At 39.4% G+C, this 16970-nt stretch overlaps 1 protein-coding gene across 3 annotated transcripts in view; it reads right to left on the bottom strand.

The window, feature by feature from the left end:
- RNF214 (ring finger protein 214) overlaps positions 1-16970 on the bottom strand; it is a 53609-nt gene that overhangs the window by 7825 nt on the left and 28814 nt on the right. For all 3 annotated transcript variants that reach the window (XM_072822170.1, XM_072822172.1, XM_072822171.1), the window contains exons 7-14: positions 4168-4264; positions 3895-3983; positions 2801-2891; positions 2505-2603; positions 1894-2270; positions 1628-1760; positions 1312-1416; positions 887-982 (exon numbers count right to left, since the gene is read on the bottom strand). In XM_072822170.1, coding sequence (XP_072678271.1) covers positions 887-982; positions 1312-1416; positions 1628-1760; positions 1894-2270; positions 2505-2603; positions 2801-2891; positions 3895-3983; positions 4168-4264 — 1087 coding nt within the window. The remainder of the gene's footprint in view (positions 1-886; positions 983-1311; positions 1417-1627; positions 1761-1893; positions 2271-2504; positions 2604-2800; positions 2892-3894; positions 3984-4167; positions 4265-16970) is intronic.

Below are 16970 nucleotides of genomic sequence, written 5' to 3'. Positions count from 1 at the left end.
ACACATCTCAGGTTTATCTGGAAAGATGGAGGGAAGGAGGGGAGAGCGAGCCACTGAGTTCACTAGGTCTGAGGAATGAATGTATACTAAGTCAGAAGGGCTCTCACCATGGGGTCCAGATGGGCTATTTCATCAGCTCTTACCCCCAAATGAATCTTCAGAGCAGGAGAACCTGTTCTTTTTACAGGGAACATTAACAATCACCTAAAAATGGTGTGAAGCTGCTTTGTGTTGGATACCTATGGTGGCCTTCCCCTTCTCATGATCCGTTTAGGCTGAGATCCGCTCCCATCTCCAAATACCCAACTACTCTCAAATCTTATTCAGGATTTTCCTTTACTAAGACTTTAGACGTAAATTCAATTTCTACCTCTTGGAAAATGAAAATGAACAAAACAAAATAATAAAGAAGGAATCATCCCTGCTGCTGAGAGACTTAACCCTGTCTGGTAAAATAGCCGGGGACAGGACTAACCTGTCAGTTTTTGAAAATAATCTCTAATAGGCAGACATCCAAGCTATTCTGTTAATGGATTTACTAACCTCATATTCAGGTTCCCTATTCCATTCTTCTCATCTAAGCAAAGTCTCCTGACAATGCTATATTTGAAACAATGGTTAAATATGTCTGTCTTACTGGCAGTGTTCCAAGAAAGTGACCTACCAGTGCTCTAGGATGAACTGCTTATCCAGTCCCTTAAAGGGAAGGGGGTAAAAGGAAGCTGGGAGATCTTAGCTGCTGGGATTCCGAATTCTGCTGATTGTTTCAGCCACAGTTTTCTGAAAACCTCATGTTGAGATAGTCATGATGAGTGTCAACACAGCAACACATTTGAGAAAAACCCAGAGAAGAAAGAGTGGAAGGGAAGAAGTATGCAGCACCTACCTCCTTGTGCAGCACATGGGTACATGCCATGGGATGCAGCTCACTGGGCTGGACAAGCTTCTGGCACATCAGACACAGCTTACAGGTGGCCGGAGCCTGCAGGACAGAGGGATGGCCAAAGAGTAAGGAACCTCTGGGTCTCTTGGCCTCTTATGTCCATGATTCCATTTACTATTTCCGTGTAGCAAAAAAGATTTTACAGCAGAAGAAAGAAATGTTCAAATACATTTATTCTTGAAGTACTTGCATTTTCTCAGTTGGAGCTGCAAACAAGTCAGCTGAGGAGAGGGTGGTTTTTTCCCCGCATTCCACCTATAAACCTGTTTCTTCCCCCATTACCACCACACCTACCCCCACCCCTCCGACACACACACAGCCCACCCCCACTTCTCCACATCTCAGTTTTCAAAGGAAAAGAGACTTACATGGGAAGACCTTCCAGGATATGACACTTGAGCAGAAGGCAGGAACATTGGGGTACTGATTTGGGTCAGTGGAGCAGGGAACAGGGCTCGGATCCGACCAAGTGGCTGTGGGCAGAAACATTGTCAAGAGTAAGGAAAGAGAGTCTGTGTGACAGAGCAGGTTAAAAAAAAGAATAATTTCTTTCCCAGGCCAACAAAGAAGAGAGCAGGCTAGATGTCCCTGGCCACAGTGCTGTTCGCCACCTGCAATTCTGCTATCTGCCCTTTCCCCAGCAGCTCAGCAGGTCTCAGTTCTCCCCCAGGTAGCCCTTCTCACCTGAGTACTGGCTGCCACCCGCTCGTGTTCAGCCAGTCGGGCAGCTACCAACTGGATCAGTTCCTCCATGGTCAGGCCTGCCATGGTGGTCCGTGCTGTCTTGATTTGCTGAAGAATGTTAGTCATCTGGGCCCTAAGAAACCACATGTTAAGGGAGAGAGATTCTATGCTGTACTTGAGGAAAATCTCCAAGAAATCTCCCCTATTTTGACCTACAAACATTTCTCTGACACATTTTTTTTTAATTAGTCCTGAAAGATACTTACTTATTGCATTGTGGGAAGCGAGTCAGTAGCTTCTCCAGGATCTTCTCCAGTTTGTCTACTGGTTGGGGCCGGGGAGTCTCAGTAGAAGCCTTAACACCACCCAAGCCTGGGGGAGGTGGGATGGAGGCAGCAGGGGGCATGTGTGGACCGTGGGGGCCAACGAGGGAACCCAAGCCGGGGCTGTTTCTCCCATGGGAGCCAGGAAGGGGCGGGGAAGGCTGGCTGGGCTGGGAAAGGGCAGGGTTTAGGATTGGGAAAGACAAGGAGCGGGGATCTGCGCTGGGCATAACCATGGGCACTGTGACCTGCCCAATGGAGAAGGGCATCCGAGGAGGCAGAGAGGGATTCGGCTGAAACACTTGAAGCATGAAGTCTGTCTGTAGGGCGGCAGAGGTGGAGGACAAAAGAGGAAGAAAATAAAAGTTTGGGAATCTGGGGCAGAAACCAGTGAGCAATTCTTATGCCAATTAATTCCAATAATAATAATTACCAATAATAAGGTTATAATAATACCAGTAATAAAACTAATCTCTTCATAAAAGGAACAAGTAGAAGATTCTGGCTGTGTGACCAGCACAGAAAGGTACACTCCCCCATGCCAGTCCTCTCACCTCTGATGGAGGGGGAGGCAAAGTGGGAGTAGGGATTTGAGGAAGGCTGCTCAGCTTGGCTCCGTTCCTCACCAACTGGATGTGATTGTTAAATTGGTCCTAGAAAAGAGAGAAAGGAACGAATTATCCTTTCTGCTGAGCTGAGTAAAACTTTCAAGAAAGAGAGCACCATTGAGGACCGAGAGAGCAAAGGCAGGGGTGGAGCTGGGTGAGGATGTGCAAGGTCCCTCCCGGTCAACAGAAAGTTTAAGCACAGGTTAAATGCCGACTCAAAGACCACCCAAGACAACACTTACCCGAACATTCTTTTTCATCATCCGAACTCCATTCAGCCTTGTCTCCCACTCCTGTTTGGAACGAACTGTCTCTAGTGTTGGGGGGGTTGACCTTTCAAGAAACCAACAGGAATTCACAGGATTACAAAAAGGTCAGCTTCTGAGTCTTCAAAATGTTAGATAGTGGCTGGCCAGCAAGCCCAGTGACAAGAGGCCGGACTGGGTGCAGGAGGACAGGGTTCATGTGCTTCACTCTAACTCCGGCTTTTTTTTTTTTTTAAGGTTTGTTTTATTTATTTATTTATTTATTTATTTATTTATTTATTTTATTTATTTATTTATTTATTTATTTAATTTTTTTTTTTTAATTTATTTATTCATGATAGTCACACGGAGAGAGAGAGAGAGGCAGAGACACAGGCAGAGGGAGAAGCAGGCTCCATGCACCGGGAGCCTGACGTGGGATTCGATCCCGGGTCTCCAGGATCGCACCCTGGGCCAAAGGCAGGCGCCAAACCGCTGCGCCACCCAGGGATCCCGGTTTTATTTATTTATTCATGAGAGACACAGAAAGAAGCAGAGACATAGGCAGAGGGAGAAGCAGGCTCCCCATGGGGAGCCAGTGTGGGACTCGATCCCGGAACCCCGGGATCACGAACTGAGCCAAAGGCAGATGCTCAACCACTGAACCACCCAGGTGCCCCTAAATCCGGCATCTTTTAAGCCAATTATTAGAGAAAGAGGACTGACCACAGAGCAAAGGTTTTTGTCTACCTAGAAATGCCATAGGGGTCCTCTAGATTCCATGGCAAAAAGAAGAGAAATGCCTCTAGGAGAAACAAATCTCCAAACATATTTGTTATGCTTTGACACCCTAAGAGAGGCTTTTATCCAGTTGGAACCAATGCAATAAAAAATACAAAACTGTAAAACACGGGAAGAGAAGTCACTAAACAACGGCTACTGCACAGACAGAGGTGGCCCCGAAATTCCTGTGAAGATAGAATAAGTGCCAGACTAGCTGGCCTTGGGTTTCAAAAAACCAAACCAAACAAAACCACAGAAAAAAACAAAACTGCAGGACTACTGAAGCTCTAGAATAAGAAGGCACTTACTTGAGGTAAGTAAGGTGTAGTTCTGCCTCTTTTTCTGCTTCTTCTAGTTTCAATACCAGCAACTCTTTCCGACTCTCTAGTGATAAGATCTAAGGAAACCATACACACATTGTATTAATATTATATATATGAAGCTCCCCCTAGCTAGTTAAGACAAATGCGTAGTGGCTGTATGGTATAATACTCGTGTGGCTTAGCGGTTTAATACTATCCCGAAAGATGATACTCTCTGGAAGCCCCAAATCAAGGCTGTCCACACAGAGCTCTTCTCACCTCTGCCTTCCAGGCCCGTTCTGTCTCTTCCATAATGTTCCGATTTATTTCGCCATCCTGATTCTTGAGTCTATCCAGTTCCATTTCCCACACTTCTCTGTAAGGTCAGAAACCAAGAACAAGGATGAGGAGAAAAAGACAAGATCGCTAAAGGACAGCAAGGCTAAAGTAAAACATGAAACTGATCTGGCAGGTATGTTACAGGAAGTCTGATTCTAAGTAATATAGATCTAGACGAAGCACGTTTAAAGTGGTCTGTAACTGCATAAAAGCCTTATACTAGAAAGTAAAAATGTTCACATCTCCACTTGCTAAAATAAGGTTGCCCAGAGCAGGAAAAAGTGTACTTAGGACAAAAACCCCTTGAAGGCAGAATGTTCTATGTTCAGGAAGGGCTTGATAGCATTTCTTTTATTTCCCCATCTGTCTTTTAGTATGGGTATGAAGAATGCAGGAGCAAAAACAGAGATCCGCTTAATACTCAGGTCTAATGCAGCAGGCTCTGAGTCACTACCCAGTACATAGACACTGGCTTACTGATTTTCATGTTTTCTCAGCCATAGTAAACATTTTTCAGAAGAAAAAAATGCTCTCTTCACACCTCACAAAAAAGGCTTCACCTTTCCATCAGTGTCCTTCCTCCCTTCTCACCTCCCAGCCCCACCCCTACAATGTAACATACATTCAGGGTCAGGGTGACCAACCCCCTGGCGAGCCTGTTCCCAAGGGTTCTGCAGAATGGGGGAGAGTCAAGCACCCTACTCAGGGCTAGAGGAACAGAGCCAGTAGGAGGAGCTCCTTACATGGCATTGGACTGTACTTGAGTTTTATGGGTAGAAAGCAAAGGATTACCTAGATCAGTGGAAAGAATATGGGAATGTTGAAATGTTTTCATTGTGTTTTAAAAAGTTGAAAAGAAGAAAAGGTTGGGAAGAGTTACATCTTAAGAAAAATGTTCCCACTTTTCTTCAGCAAAATAAACTACTTTAGTCCTCTTCTGTTTTTCAGTAGCCTTACATATATGAAAGGGAGCAATCCACTTAGTAAGCATCTGAGGTGCCTTCTTACATCTGACCCAGTCCTTCATATATTCCTGCTCCTTCTTTCATAGATAAAGTAACACACACGTTCATTCACTGATTCATTACCATTAGTCTGCCCCTCTACTGACAAGGTCTATTCATATACTAGAAATGACCAGGAATGCCTGGGTGGCTCAATTGGTTAAGCGTCTGCCTTCAGCTCAGGTATGATCTCAGGGTCCTGGAATCGGGCACTGCATCACACTCCCAGCTCAGCAGGAGGCCTGCTTCGCCCTCACCTTCTGCCCCTGCTCCTGCTTGTGTGCTCTCTGTCAAATAAATAAAGTCTTAAAAAAAAAAAAAAAAAAACAGGTGGGGATTTTCTTCCTTAATCTTACGTGTTGTCCTTTCCAAACTAACCTCCTCCCCAAAGAATTCTCTAATAATTCTTTTGATCAAGTTTATAAGTAACTGTGTTTTCCTGCTACACCACATATTCCTCAAGTTAAAAACCACATGAGGAATCAGATTTCTCTCACCATAAGAATATGTGATATGTGTCATGGAGTCAATCAGTGATCCATTTAGCATACTAGTTACTCCTTGGCAATGAGCTAATTGTAGAAAAACATGACAGCTGCCTTCTGTGATTGACGTTATTCTTGAAGATTATAGCTGGTCACTGAGTATCTCTAATTTTAATTAAAAACATTTGTCAGGGGCAGCCCGGGTGGCTCAGCGGTTTAGTCCCGCCTTCAGTCCAGGGCGTGATCCTGGAGACCCGGGATCGAGTCCCACATCGGGCTCCCTGCATGGAGCCTGCTTCTCCCTCTGCCTGTGTCTCTGCCTCTCTCTCTGTGTACTTCATGAATAAATAAATAAAATATTTTTAAAAATTGTCAACTATAGATATACGTTTCTGTAAGAAAAATCCTTCTACCATGCCCATGGGGCCATTCCACATATTCACACACAAAACTCTCCTTTGGGCATTGGCCACATCTATCTCAGGATCCAACATAAAGAACTACTAGCAACCACAACAAAAATAAAGAATTCTTAAACTATCAAAAATAAATGCTCAGCCTTATCATATGTTAACTAGTATGGAAGCTATGCATCAGACCTGCAACCCACTCTAGAAAACATAATCAGTCCCCTAGGGTGGATTATCAGAAAAAAATCCTTGGTAGAAGAGAAACCAGTGAGTCTATTTAAACATTTTAAAGGCCTGCTCTAATTTCTTTCAAGTCCCAGACTTCTGTTACTTGGATAACATGGCTAGTTTAGGGCACTAACAGCTCAAATTAAGTAAATCCTGGCAGACTGTAGAAGTCTGACTTGTAATTCCCAAGTTTTGCATACTTTTCAAAACAAATTTTGTTTTTTGAACATGTAAATCATATAAATTATAAAAAGTTTAGATAATACAAAACAGAAAGAGTCTCGTATAGAGGTTCCAACTCTTCAACTTTATGGCTGTATGACCCTAGACAAATTATTAATCATTCTAGGATTCTTCATCTGAAAAATGAGTAATATCTATATTATGTGACTGATGGGAGAATTTACTGAGAAAACACACAAAAATTTAATACAATACCTAGTACAAGGGAAGGATCCAACAAATGTTATCTTTAAGGTATTTTTTTAAATTTAATTTCTCACCATTGGAATACAAAGAATCATTACTATACTTCTTTCCAGTCTTTTAAAATAAATGTTTGTAGGGGTACCTGGATGGCTCAGTCTTAAGTTTAAGCATTCGCCTTCAGCTCAAGTCATGATCCCAGGGTCCTGGGATTGAGCCCCAAGGTGGGCTCCTTGCTCAGTGGGGCACCTGCTTCTCCTTTTCCCTCTGCCCCCAGCTCATGTTCTCTTTCTCTCTCACTCTTTGTCTCAAATAAATAAAATCCTAATAAATAAACAAGTATTTGTACATCGATGTATGTATATGTCACATATAAATCCATTATGTGAAAAAAAAATCCATTATGTGCTTTCAAACAGAAACTGCTCTTTCTCTTACTTTTCCAACTAAACATAGTTTTCCATAGCATTAAGTATTCTTCAAAAATTTGATTTTTAAATAACCACCCATTGTACATATATACCATTATCTATTTGGATATTAAGTTATTTTCAATTTGACAATTATAACTAATATTATAATATGCATCTGTAAATGTGTATTAACACAGGTTAATGATAAAAGTAATGTATCTAAATTTAAGAGGAAACTACTCACATGGCCTCTGGAGCCAAACTAAGTTCTGAGTTCAAATCCAGACCCTATTACTATCTATGTGACCTCTGGCAAATTACTTATCCTTTCTGTGCCACAATTTCCTAACATAAAAGGAGGATAACAACAGAGTCTACCTTTCAGAAAGCTGTTACGCATATTAAATGAGTTAATGTATATATATATATATATATATATATATATATATATATATATATATAATGTATATAAAACACACAGAACAGTCTCTGGCACATAAGAAGAACTTAATAAATGTTAGTCCTCTCAGTAGAACATCTTTCTTCAGCGAGAATGAAACATATGTATACAAATTTTCCACCACAAAGTTTGGTGGAATTCAGATGATTTTAATGGACAGAAGTTGACAGTAAGTACTTTGTGAAACACTCATCAGAGATAGAACTAAAAATTAAGATGTTGGGGCCTCGGCCCAAATACCATCCTTTCAGAACATATTATACTCTAAGCAAGGCAAAAGGAAACAAAGCAGAAACTGTTGAATAAGTTACTATACAGGGGTAGAGGTTATAAAATCCTTTATTCTGAAACTAATACTAATACAAACCTATATAGAATGCATGAGATTGAACATATGCAGAAAACTTTACCCCCAAGGTTGATCTGCAAATTTGTTTATGAAGCTGGAATTCTCCCTTGATTCAATTTAATTCAACGACATCTACTGAGCATGACATGCTAGGCATAAAGATGTCCAGTTCCTGCCCCAAGAAACTCACCATCTGTTAGTCTGCCAGGTAAACAAAGGGAACGAGGAAACTCTGGGCAGAACAGACAGCATGGGCAAAGGCCAAAGAGTAAGAGAGCACTCAGCTGAGGAAGGTCCAGAAAGTTGCAGACAGTGGACACACGAGTCTAACGCTTGGTGGTTTAATTTTGGCTGGAGATACAGACGAGTGTCGCAACCATTAAGACAATAGTGGAAGCCCTAAGCATGGAAGAAATAATCTAGAACAGCAGTCTGCAACACAGAGTCTACAGTCTCCAAAACTCTTTGAGGACCTGGGTTATGAAGCAAAAACTAATTTCATACTGACATTCAAATTACTTGCCTTTGTCACTCCCCTCCACTCACGATCTACCATGGATTTTCCTGAGGCTACACGACATGTGATAGTATTGTCACTGATGGCTAATGGAATATATGCTTCTGTATTCTCATGTTTTCTAGCATGTTCTAAAGCAGTAGCTTTAAGGCATAATTTAAGCTCTCAATTTGTTTCCTTCTCAGTACCACTGTTGTACTTTTCCTAGCTATCTTCTGTTATATTTGCTATTATTGTCTAATAAATAAGCACCGTAAAATTTCCAAATTCTCCAGCATCTTTGTGGAAACAAGTACTTTCTGTTATTTTGCTTTTGCAAGAATTTTTTATTTTAGAAAATTTTCTCTATTTTTAAGTTAAATCTAAAATGTATGGGATCCCTGGGTGGCGCAGCGGTTTGGCGCCTGCCTTTGGCCCAGGGCGCGATCCTGGAGACCCGGGATCGAATCCCACATCGGGCTCCTGGTACATGGAGCCTGCTTCTCCCTCTGCCTGTGTATCTGCCTCTCTCTCTCTCTCTCTCTCTCTCTGTGACTATCATAAATAAATAAAAATTAAAAAAAAAATTTTAAAAAATAAAATAAAATAAAATAAAATAAAATGTATTACTTTAGAGGTGCCTGGGTGGCTCAGTCGGTTGAGCGTCTGTCTGCCTTCGGCTCAGGTCAGGATTCCAGGGTCCTAGGATAGAGCCCCATGTCAGGCTCCCTGCTGAGTAGGGAGTCTCCTTCTCCCTCTCTCCTTGCTAATGCTCTATCTCTCCATCTCTCAAATAAATATTTTTTTTAAAATGTATTACTTTAGAATTTAACATGTTTTTCTGAAATAAAAGAAAATTTATTTGTATTTTACTCTTACATTGAAAAATGAATCATTGGCTCAAAAAAGGGAGATTAGAAGACTTACTTTCTCAACCCATAGCTGCAATGTATACATCTACAAGATCCTAAAAAAAGATGCAGTGGCCTACAGTTTTCTGACTCATGGAAAGAAAGAATCTACTCCAAAGAAACTAGGCAAAATTATATTAAGAAACCAAAGTATAACAAAAGCCATCTTTCCCTTAACTTTATAGATGTTCATAATTTACTTTACTGTATCTTAAGCCACAGAACATTTTCTAATTATATTGTGCCAGTTTAGTTATAGTGACATTTTGAGATCATTCAGAATTTAAAGAAAAAGGAACTATTTTAAATGCAGATGTGATGAAGTCTTTAAAATTGATAAAAATCATTAAAGCCTTTCAAACCAGAAATGAAAAAGCCACTGAAGCATCTTACCCGGGGAAATTACTGTACTGCATTAACTGCAGAAGCACAACCTTGTCCAGCTGACATTGCTACATGCCTGCTGGATGAAAAGTCAGTAAAATATATCATGGCAATGTCACTTTTTAATGATACAGTAACTCATCAAATTAAAGATTTTGCTACAAATTTGAAGATTTAGTTAAGATCTCATCTGCAGAATTATAATTTTACTTTACAAACAAACAAATCTGCATCTGCAGTTAGACTTGCTATTTTGTTTTTTTCATCTAGTACTGGCATCAACTAGGCATCAGAGATAATGTTGTCTGTCAATTCCCGGCAACAAACACAAATGATGCTGCCATGATCTAAGTTGAATGACCTTTTATTGTCATAGTTTAAGCTTTACTTAAGGTATCATGATGAAGCTATATAAAATAATAATTTGATACATTTAAAAAATATTCTGTTTGATAAAACACTACATGCCAAAGTATATGGTTGTCTCGTGGAAAAGCATTTGTAAGACCATTTGAGTTGAACTAGCCTCTTTTTTCATGCAACACCATTTTTACTTAAAAGAACAACTGAGAGAGAAGCTATAATTATTTGAACTTGAGTCTCATTTGGCAGACACGTCCTTGAAAATGAATGAAGTACTCTTGCTATTATAAAGAAAACAACTGACAGTATTTATCACCAACAACCAATTCTGAGTTTTCAGGCAAAAATTAGAATTCTGGAACATCTGTAACAGCCACTGGGAGCTTGAAGGATCTCCTCTACTCAAAGACTGTTCTGATGAGATCAAGTGATATAAACAAGTAAGATTCCTTAAATGCTATACAATAAAACAAGTCAACACTTAGAAGGTCTGAGTAACTCTAAAGGCATATTTTCCAAATTATTAAAGCATTGTGTTACCAAATCCACTGTGAAACCCACTTGGAACTGCAGAGTTGGCATAAAGATGATTCTAAGCTGAAGACATCTGAGGTTCAACAGATGCAGAAAAAGCCTTCTGGGAGCTTCCCTTATCTGCCCCAAAAGCAGCAACTTCTGGGAAATAAGGATGTCATAAATTCCTCTTCAGAGCAGATCTACTCCCAGGAGAGAGAATGTGAATAAAAACTACCCTAAATCCCTTCTCCAGGGAGTTTTCTGGTCCTGAAGGAGACAGAAAAACCACTCTTACCTGTATAGACAAATATTATCACAAACTTTTAATCTGTTTGTTTTCCTGAAAAGCCATTTATCTTTCCAAAAGGTCCCGTAAGTGCCCTTTCTCTGCACCCTCCTCTGAAGTCATTTGTTTTCCCATAAGTGCCTTTCTCCTTGTTCCCCTTCACCTGTTAAGATGGCAGATAATCCCCAAATTCCAGCTATCCTTCTGAGTCACTTAACCTCACCCAGTCACATTATAGGGGCCAGGACAGCTGTGGAATTGTCTTAGGAATGCAAGTTTCCAAAAACACCCATGTAGTTAAAGCTGGGAAGAAAGCAGATACAAATAGAATCAAATTTATTTTTTTATATTCATTAATAAATGCTGTTAAAAATAAAAAATAAAAAATAAATAAAAATAAATGCTGTTGTGCCTGGAAATGATCGATCACATAACATGTCAGGGGGTTGTTTTGTTTTGCTCTTTGTCATCTATTGTGTTATTCCTATTTCCAAAACGTTATTAAATAAATATCATTTTTATTTTTTAAAAAGCCCCAAATTCCAACCACCCTTTTGAGTTACTCATCATTGAACTCTCCCCCATGTATACAAGTCATACATGTAAACTGTTTCCTTACTCCTGTTAATCTCTCTTTTGTCAGTTTGACTGCAGGCCTCAGACATTAAACCCAACAGGGTAGAGGGAAAAGTTTGTCCTCCCCAACACAACACAGTTAAAAGTTCCATTCAAAGTGTATTTAAGCCAACAGATTCAACTAACCTTTAAGAAACTATCACCAGTCCAATTTTGGGGTTATTATCAAAAAAGAATATCCACAATTATCTAAAAAAGTCCATTAAGGGGAGCCTGGGTAGCTCAGTTGGTTAAGTGTCTGACTTTGGTTCAGGTCATGATCTTGGGGTCCAGGGATCAAGCCCCACATTGGATTCCCAGCTAAGCAGGGAGTCTCCCTCTCCCTCAGTCCTTCTCCCCGCTCATGTGCAATCTCTCTCTCAAATAAATAAAATCTTTTAAAAATTGTTTAAAAAATATTTAAAAGCTATTAAAATACTCCTCACTTTTTCAACTACCTATCTGTTATGAACAGATTTTCTTCACATACTTCAATCAAAACAACATACTGCAATGGATTATATGTATAAGTAGTTAGGAGAATTAAGCTTCTTCACTAAAAAGAAACAAAAAGGTAAACAATGTCATTCTTCTAATTGAATTGATTTTTGCTCTGGGCTGGGCGAATATTTCTTGGGACACAAAAATGCATGAGCCACAAAAGAAAAAACTGGTAAACTGGAAAACTGGACTTCACCAAAACCTGAAGTTTTGCATTTCGAAAGACACTGTTACAAAACACAAAAGCAAGTCCCAGACTGGGAGAAAATACCTGCAAAACACATATCTGATCAAAGGACTTGTATCAAGAACACTCAAAAGAAAACAACATTCTTTTTGTAAACAAGATATTTCACCAGGAAAGAATAACAAATGAGAGATAAGGACACGAAAAGATGCACAATGTCAATACTCATTAAGGAAATGCAAACTAAAACAACAATGAGGTACTATTAAACGCTTCTTAAAATGCCTAAAACTATGAAGACTTATAAAACCAAGTATTGGTGATGATACGGAGTAACTAGGCGGTTTATACACTTGCTGGTAGGAATGCAAAATAGTAATGAACCTTGGAAAAGAGTTTGGCAGTTCCTTGTAAGGTTAAGTAATTCCTTATAATGGCCCAACAATTCCACTCCTAAGCATTTACCCAAGAGAAAAGAAAACATGTACATAGAAACACGTGAGCAGCTTATCATAGACCAAAAAAAAAAAAGGAAAAACAACCCAATTGTCCATCAACTGGTTAATACATAAATGAGTTTGGTATAGTTTTATAATGTGATCTACTCAGCAATAAAAAGGAATAAACTACTGATACATTCAACAACATACATGAATCACAAAAGCTTTATCTTAGAGCAAGAAGCAGACACAAAAGGCCATATATATTGTATGATTCTTTTTATGTGAAGTTCTAGAAAATACAAAACTATAGTGTGAGAAAGTAGATCAGTGGTTGTCAGTGGCTCAGGATAGAGGAGGCAATGGATTCCAAAGAATCATGAAGGAACTTTTTGGGGTAGTGGAAATATTTTTATATCATGATTCTTGAGGGGGGTTCCATGACTGTCTACATCACTTAAAATGGGTGAATTTTATCATATATAAAATATACTTCCATAAATTGCAGTTAAAAAGAAAAGAATTTGCAGCCACTACCACCTATTCCCCTTCCTATAGTCACCGTTTCTGTATCTCAGACATCTCATTGTCATTACACCTCCTCTCTCTGTGAGAGTCAACAAATATTGTCAATCCTACCTCAGAATATAGGCCCGCCTTCAGTTCCTTTGCCAATTAAATCAGGCCTTCATTTTTTTTTTTTTTTGATGAAACTCTGTCTTCCTGACACCAGTTTATCTGTACATTAGCCCATCTAACCTAATGTAGCCGGAATTATCCTACAAATTAAATCTGAAGAGGTTCCACTTCTAGTAAGGATAGAGTTGCTCCTAACAGACCAACATCTTATAGGCCAAAAACTCTAAATTTTAAACAAAATGTTAAAAAGCACCTATCTGAAGGCATTAGAAAGCAAACAAGAACCAGGCATAAACTGGAGAAGTTTTGACAACTGGAAGAAGTGAGTATCACTGTTGTTTCCTGTTTTTTACAGTTATTTGTCTAAGGGCAAACCCTGGCCAGCTCTGTGCTGATGGCTAAAACCACAGATGGAAACCCTGCAGCCTTCCCAGCTCAAGAACTAAAGGGCAAATTGGGAACTACCATAATAACTAGAAAATGAGTAGGAAATCCTAAAAAGAAGAGTCACAGATGAGGAGCCCCACATTCTAAATATAAACCTCCCCAAATCTCTGGATGATCCCTGAACCACACATAAACAGAAAAGATTCTAAGCAATCCAGTTACAGCTAAACAAACTTAAAAGAGACCACAGCTGCTGGCCATAAAACAAGGCTATGATGTTTAAGCCCAATACAATAAAATTTTTTTTAAGATTTTATTTTATTTATTCATGAGAGACAGACAGAGAGAGGCAGAGACACAGGCAGAGGGAGAAGCAGGCTCTATGCTCGGAGCCCGATGTGGGACTCAATCCCGGGACTTGCCATGAGCTGAAGGCAGACACTTAGCCACTGAGTCACCCAGGTACCCCCGACAAATATATTTTTAAAAAAATCAAGATAATAAGCTTTTGCACAGCAAAGGATACAGTCAACAAAACTAAAAGACAACCTACAGAATGGGAGAAGATATTTGCAAATGACCTATCAGATAAAGGGCTAGTTTCCAAGATCTATAAAGAACTTACTAAACTCAATACCAAAGAAACAAACAATCCAATCATGAAATGGGCAAAAGACATGAAGAGAAATCTCACAGAGGAAGACACAGACATGGCCAACATGCATATGAGAAAATGCTCTGCATCACTTGCCATCAGGGAAATACAAATCAAAACCACAATGAGATACCACTTCACACCAGTGAGAATGGGGAAAATTAACAAGGCAGGAAACCACAAATGTTGGAGAGGATGCGGAGAAAAGGGAACCCTCTTACACTGTTGGTGGGAATGTGAACTGGTACAGCCACTCTGGAAAACTGTATGGAGGTTCCTCAAAGAGTTAAAAATAGACCTGCCCTACGACCCAGCAATTGCACTGCTGGGGATTTACCCCAAAGATACAGATGCAATGAAACGCCGGGACACCTGCACCCCGATGTTTATAGCAGCAATGGCCACAATAGCCAAACTGTGGAAGGAGCCTCGGTGTCCATCGAAAGATGAGTGGATAAAGAAGATGTGGTTTATGTATACAATGGAATATTCCTCAGCCATTAGAAATGACAAATACCCACTATTTGCTTCAACGTGGATGGAACTGGAGGGTATTATGCTGAGTGAAGTAAGTCAATCGGAGAAGGACAAACATTATATGTTCTCATTCATTTGGGGAATATAAATAATAGTGAAAGGGAATATAAGGGAAGGGAGAAGAAATGTGTGGGAAATATCAGAAAGGGAGACAGAACATAAAGACTCCTAACTCTGGGAAACGAACTAGGGGTGGTAGAAGGGGAGGCGGGTGGGGGGTGGGAGTGAATGGGTGATGGGTGCTGGGGGTTATTCTGTATGTTGGTAAATTGAACACCAATAAAAAATAAATTAAAAAAAAATAATAATAATAAATAAAAATAAAAATAAAAAAATCAAGATTTTTTTGAGAAATAGAACAAAATCCAGAGTCTCTACAAGGTACTATTTACGATAGTCAGCATTCAACCATAAATCACCAAAATACAAAGAAACAGGAAACATGACCCAATGTCGAGAGCAGCATTTGGCAAACTATGCTTGTGGGTCAAATTTAGGCTGCCACGTATTTTTGTAAGTAAAGATTTTTGGGGAACACAGTTATGCTCATTTTACGTATAGTTCATGGCCGCTTTCATGCTATAACAAGAGTTGAGTAGTTGTGAAAGAGACTATATAGTTTGCAAAGCCTGAACATTTACTAATATGGCAATCAACTTCTTCCCTCTACCCTGAGCCACTGACAATCATTGATCTGCTTTCTCTCACTATAGGTCTGTCTATCCTAGAACTTCATGTAAATAGACAATGTGTAGCTTTTATGCTGGTTTCTTATTTAGGATAATTCTCCTGATTCCAATGCCTGGTCAATAAAAAAAAAGAAACTCAATGAACAAGAACTTCAAGGTCACCAAGATGCTGGAATTAGCAGGCAAAGATTTTAAAGTATCTAATTTACACAAAGGACATAAAAAATATGTTCTCAAGGAGTGCAAAAATAGGAATTTTCAGCAGGGAAACTATAAAAAAGAAACAAATTCAAGTGACAGATCTGAAAAATACAATACTAGAAATATGAAATTCATTGCATGACAAATATGAAATTTGTTGCAGGGGCTTAACAACAGAGCAGAAATGATACAAGAGGGAATAACTGAACTTGAAGACACATCAATAGAAGTTACCTAGTATGAGGAATAGTGTGAAAAAGATAGTAAAGAAATGAACAGAACCTCCATGAGCTACAGAACAATATCAATGGGTCTAACATATGCAAAAGCAGAGTCCCAGAAAGAAAGAAAGGAATAAGACAAAAAATTATGTACAAATTGTCAGAAAATTTCACAAAATTTGAGGAAAGAAATTTTATAGAGATTATAAAGCTCAGAGATTAAAAAGCTATAGAGATTAAAAAGCTCAGAGAATCCCAAATAGAAAAAATAAGAATATCACACCTGGGCAAATCAAAGTCACACTGCTGAAAAACTAAAGATAAAAAATCTTGGGGACACCTGGGTGGCTCAGCGGTTAAGCATCTGCCTTTGGCTCAGGGCATGATCCTGGAGTCCTGGGATCCAGTCCCACATTAGGCTCCCTGCATGGAGGCTGCTTCTCCCTCTGCCTATGTCTCTGCGTTTCTCTCTTGTGTCTCTAATGAATAAATAAATAAAATCTTAAAAAAAGAAAATCTTGCAAGAAGCTATAGGAAAAAATGACACAATACATAGGTGAAAATAACAATATGAATAGTCACTAACTTCTCACTAGGAAGAACAGGAGCCAGTTTATATTAGAACAACTGTACAGAGATATTCACACAATGGACTACAACTCTGCATTAAAAAAGAATGAATGCCTATATCTATTAAAAAATCAATAATTAATAACCTTCCAAAATAAAAAGCACCAGGCTCAGAGGATTCACTGGTAAATACTACCAAACATTAAAGAAAAAACTGGATCAGGGCACCTGGCTGGTTCAGTTGGTGGAGCATGTGACTCTTGATTTCAGGGTTATGAGTTTGAGCCTCACATTGGGATTGGAGATTACTTAAAAAAAAAAAAAAAAAAACAACCCAGGGGCACTTAGGTGGCTCAGCTGGTTAAGCGTC

This window comes from Canis lupus, chromosome 3 (genome assembly GCF_048164855.1).
Source record: "Canis lupus baileyi chromosome 3, mCanLup2.hap1, whole genome shotgun sequence".
In the NCBI taxonomy this organism is placed as follows: domain Eukaryota; kingdom Metazoa; phylum Chordata; class Mammalia; order Carnivora; family Canidae; genus Canis; species Canis lupus.
This window is presented reverse-complemented; position numbering and strand designations above follow the sequence as displayed.